The 5,060-nt window shown below is 35.1% G+C and overlaps 1 protein-coding gene across 1 annotated transcript in view; it reads left to right on the top strand.

The window, feature by feature from the left end:
• Positions 1 to 1,758, top strand: part of LOC110106100 — a 6,495-nt gene extending 4,737 nt beyond the window's left edge. The window contains exon 2 of the mRNA XM_028697022.1: positions 755 to 1,758. Coding sequence (XP_028552855.1) covers positions 755 to 1,758 — 1,004 coding nt within the window. The remainder of the gene's footprint in view (positions 1 to 754) is intronic.
• The last annotated feature ends 3,302 nt before the right edge of the window (positions 1,759 to 5,060 follow it).

Genomic DNA, 5,060 nt, shown 5'->3' on the forward strand with positions numbered 1-5,060 from the left:
TGTTGTTGGACCGGCCAAAAGAATTAACACCAATAAAAAAATCTCAAATTTTGTTTGGGAATGCGTAATAATCGTATGAAGAAAGAAATCTCTAATTTTGAACTGTCAAAGCTCTCAAGGAGATGAGCTATCTTGGAATCAAATATCCTTAAACCGACTTAGAGCTGCAGATTTTCATTGAATGTACTTACTAATATGATGGATAGCTTATGGCTTGGGAAGGAAATTTCTTTCTTTACGGTGGGTATAGTTACTCTTATCACTTAGTTCTTATACAATTAGCCTAAAAATTTGTTGATACTCATTCAATGATTCCAAAGAAAGTGTGTGCTCACCATGGAAAAAAACTGTGAAATTTTTATTGGACATAAGCCAAAATGGTAGTTATGATGCATTTACTACGAGTATGCTTGGGAAAATTTATGTTACCAGAGTATGGGAGCTTAGGCAATTTACATTCTCCTAATATGCAAAATGCGGCCCTTTAAGAGACTAAATCTTGCTTAGGAATTTACTTAGGTTAGTCCCAAATACTCTTTTCACATAGCGTGATGAGTTCTAAATATGCAATGGGTATCTGGAAGTGATTCACTAATAATAAGAACTACTCTAAAGCTGGAAAACATACACCTCTCCTTGATGGTGGTAAGTTTCTCAAGAACATTTCTAGATGGAAAAGATATCAATGTGTTGAATGACATTTGGATTTATGACAAATGTATCAACCAATGGCAGACTTTTATTGACTGTACAGCATTGGAAGGAAAATGTGTTCATCATCTTATGAAGAATGGCCAATGGGATTATTCTCTTATAGAGAAGTGGTTCCATCCTGAACTCTTGAATGCTATCAGCAAAATACATGTTCATCCCGACTGTGCTGACAAGGTGGAGCTGCAAAAAATCTGTCACGGTAAAACAATCTCGGGTTTTGCTTTTGAACAAGTATTAAATAGAAGATTTAATTTCATGGAAGAAGGTTATTACAAGTGGCTCAACAAACTGAAACTTAGCAAAAAGGTGGAAACATTTTGGTGGAGACTTAGCAATGCTTCTATTCCAACCAATTTATATCTTAAGAACCGAAAGCTTTTTGATGATGATACTTGTGCGAGAGGATGTGATATGGTGGAAGATTATGAGCATATTAGTGTCAATTGCAAACACTTGGTGGACATCATCAATCAACTCAATTCTTGGGGTATTCCTATTCCTACTTTTAACTCCTTGGATCATTGTTTAATTGAACTTAAACAAATTTCTGGTAAAAATCTAGGAGTGGTACAGATTTATTGTACCGTTGTTTACTTCTCTTGGAAGAATAGGAACGAGATAAAGCATGGAAAATCTGCTCTTCCTTATTATGTTGTAGCTGCTAATGCTTTATTTGTAGCCATCACTAAAGCTACGTCTTATCTTTCTTACTGGAGCACTAATCTCCTTAGGGAGTCTTCTATTTCTTGGTGCCCCCCACCGAAAGATTGGATGAAAATCAATGTTGATGCTTCATTAACTCCTTCGGGACTAGCTGGTATTGGTGGAATCTTCCGAGATTGCTTTGGGAGATTCATTCTTGCATTTGGGAGAACATTGATACATTGGGATATTGCTCATTTGGAGTTGGATGCTATACTCTCGGTCAAAGATTATGTCAAAAGCTGGATGAAAGATTACAAAGGAGTCATTATTGAAAGTGACAATTTGAATGTTATCAAATACATTCAAAATTCTTTGAAGCAAGACATACCCTCAAGCTAGTAAGTGATTCTTTATTTGTAAGTGATTTCAATAAAGTAGTTTTTGTACATGCTCATAGAGAATGTAATAAGGTAGCCAACTTATGTGCTACTATGGCTCTAGATGATAGCTTTTACTTTGATAGTTTTTCTTTTGATGATATCCCTCCCTTGATGGTTAATTTAATCAAGGTAGAATATCATCCCCCTGCTGATTTTAATTAGTCTTTTTTTCCTATTAATGAAATTGCATTTTCCTCAAAAAAAAAAAAGAATGAAGGTGGCTTGGGTAGTAAGAGTATGTATGATTTGGCTTATGGCTTTTCCATTAAATTATGGAACTCATTTGGTGCTAAAGTGAGTCTTTAAGCTAAGTTTATGTTTGTTAAGTATTACGTGGGTAAGCACCTAGCTATTTATTTTTATAACAAGGTTGACTCTAAAGTGTGGCAGAACTTTGCAATGTTAAATGGGTTGTTGAGCCCCACTTTTACTGGGGGCTTGGTGGTGGGACATCTAATTTTGGTAGGATCATTTGTTGGGAGCTCATTCTATTGATTCCATCATTAATACCACTTCCACTTCGGTTGTTAAGTTGAATTATTTCATTACTAAGAACTGTTTGTATTACGATAAACTTTATAACGTTATTCTTGATTATATTTTTCATCAAATTATGAACCTTCCCCTTAGTACTGATTCTAATGATTTATTATCATGTAATTTATCTAAGGATGGGGGTTTCAAATTAAAGGATGCTTGGCATGTCTTCAGCGCTAAGAATGATTTCACTAATACTTTTTCCATGATTTGGCATAAAAGCATTCCTGGCACTGTTACTATTTTCATTTGGAAAATTTTGCATATGTTCATCCTTACTAGTGATAACTTAATAAAAAGAGGCTTTATCTTACTGTCCAAGTTCCAGTGCTACTTTCATGTGGAGAACATGTATCATTATTTTCTTTCAGACCCTTTAGTTGTTAAAACATGGATGTATATCGATGTTATTTTTAGAGTAAAATAATTTAATGTTAAGTTGTCTCCTAATTCTTTGCTTAATTCTTGGTTTATTAAGTCTAAAGGTCACATCAAGAATGTTACTCCCTCTCTCATTTTGTGATATTTATGGTTGGATAGAAATAATTATCTTTTTAATGGTATTGCTATGAATCACCATAGGATTATTAAAAGTGTGAAATACAAGGTTCTGTGTTTTTTTTCTATCAATTTGCCTCTGTCCAGAATATTATGAACTATTACTTTGTGACTTCTAAATTAGGTATAACATTGGAGGGTGATCATCCATCTATTGAACCTAGGATTGTTTACTCGATCAAACCTCCTATTAATTCCTATAAGCTTAATGTGGATAGTACTTTCAAAGGTTCCAATTTGGGTTATGGTGGCATTATTTGGGATGGTTGTGGGAATATCATCATAGCTTTTGCAGGCCACTTACATAATTATTCTGTGAATTTTGATGAGCATTCAGCTATTCTTCATGGGGTTAGATTTTGTGTTTCTCTTGACATTTTTATCATTTGGATCGAAGTTGATGTTACTTACAATATTCAATGTTTAAATAATATTGATGAAACTGTGTGCAACCCAGCTCCTTTTAATTTTATTAGGGACATTAAGATGCTACTAATTTTTATTAATTACACCCTCTCTCATGTGTATAAGGAGGTGAATTCCTATGTTTACTGGCTAACCAATTTGGAGTGTAACTTGGATTGTTTTACTGACTTCATTGCCTCTAACTTACCTGTACCCTTAAATGGACTTTTACGATTAGAAAAAAATTTTTCCCTATGTTAGATTTTAATGGTTATTTTTGGCTAGTGCTTGGGACTTCTTTTTATTTTGGCTTGGTGGTTGTCTATTCGTGCTAATGGGTCTCCTTTATTTTTTGCATCTCTTAGTTTTCATGATTCTATTTTGATGCCAATATTTCTTCTGTATATTTCTCGTCTAATCCCAAGCTACAAGGTTTTGGTTTGGTATCTTATGAGCTGGTTTCATGTAACCTGTGGCTGGGTATTGTTGGGGTTGTGCTGGAGGTTCTTCCTTTGACATTTTCAACTGGGATTTTTTTAGTTCCAGTTGCTTTAGTTTCTATGGTTGTTCTATTTGTTTCTTTTGGGGCTTGGCTCATCTGGTTTGCTGCCTTCTACTTAGCATGGTACCTTTTTTTGTTATAAATTCCTACGAATGTGTCCTATACATTGAAAAAGAGAAAAAGTAAAAGTCCTTAATTACTCGGAAGCTTACTAAAATACAACATTGAAATAAAACCTAAAAGGCTCTGCATTAACCAAAAAAAAAAAATCCAAGAAAAAAACAAAAGGAATATAAGCTAAACACAACAAATAACATAGCAGCGTTGGCATTCTGCCACGTCGGGTTGGTAAAAGTGAGTCTTGTAAGGGCTTCTCCACCTTGTCGAGGGTGCAAAAGGAGAACTATTATTCAGTACTGAAATTCCTGGAGTTGAGGACTCCAGGGAGTGAGCGTAGGTCAACTGACCGAACCACTATAAAATCTCTAGTGTGATTTTTCCTTTACTGCTTTTATTTTTGCTTGCATTTTTTTTTCATTAAAATTGCTTCGTGAAATTCATTGTGGAATTCGTTGTTGCTATTTGTGTTCAAGTACTCGCTTACGCATTAGTTCAAATTTTCAGTTAAAAATTTTAAAAACATAAAAAATATTAGAACTCATGTTTAGAATTTTTTATTACAACAAGTTTTTCGCAATTTAACCCTCCCCCCCCCCCCCCTTGGTGCATCGAGTAACTTCACACCTATGTGAAAGTATAAGTTTCTAACTTAAGCCCCGCTCTCGATGCTAGTGATGATCCGGTAAACCCCCTACGCACTCACGTAGAATAATAGGGAGGGAAACCAATGCGACACTCTCAGTGAGGCGGGTAATCCTTGAAATGCTCATGTAGCATAAAGGGGACAAAAATAGAACCTCCAAACACTCATGTAGTGCAGAGGGGGGAAAGAAAATGTGTTTCTTTTTAACACGTACTCGAAGACTCTTAAACGCTCATGTAGCAATCAGGGATTTAAAAAAAATGCAACTGTGGTGTTATCTGACATCTACCTGAAGTGCTCAAGTAGCGATGAGGGGAAGGTTGCCTCTTGGTTTTCCCCCTTAATGGGGGAGACACCGGGAGGCTGCCGGATTTTTGTCTAAACTGCACAAGGACTTGCACAAATTAAGGGAGACTTTACTTGGACTAAATGAACAATAAGAAGACTTGATATTAAATTAAGAACAACAAATTGAATCTAATTTGATTTGCACATA

Source organism: Dendrobium catenatum, unplaced genomic scaffold (assembly GCF_001605985.2).
Source record: "Dendrobium catenatum unplaced genomic scaffold, ASM160598v2 fragScaff_scaffold_853, whole genome shotgun sequence".
Lineage (NCBI taxonomy): Eukaryota > Viridiplantae > Streptophyta > Magnoliopsida > Asparagales > Orchidaceae > Dendrobium > Dendrobium catenatum.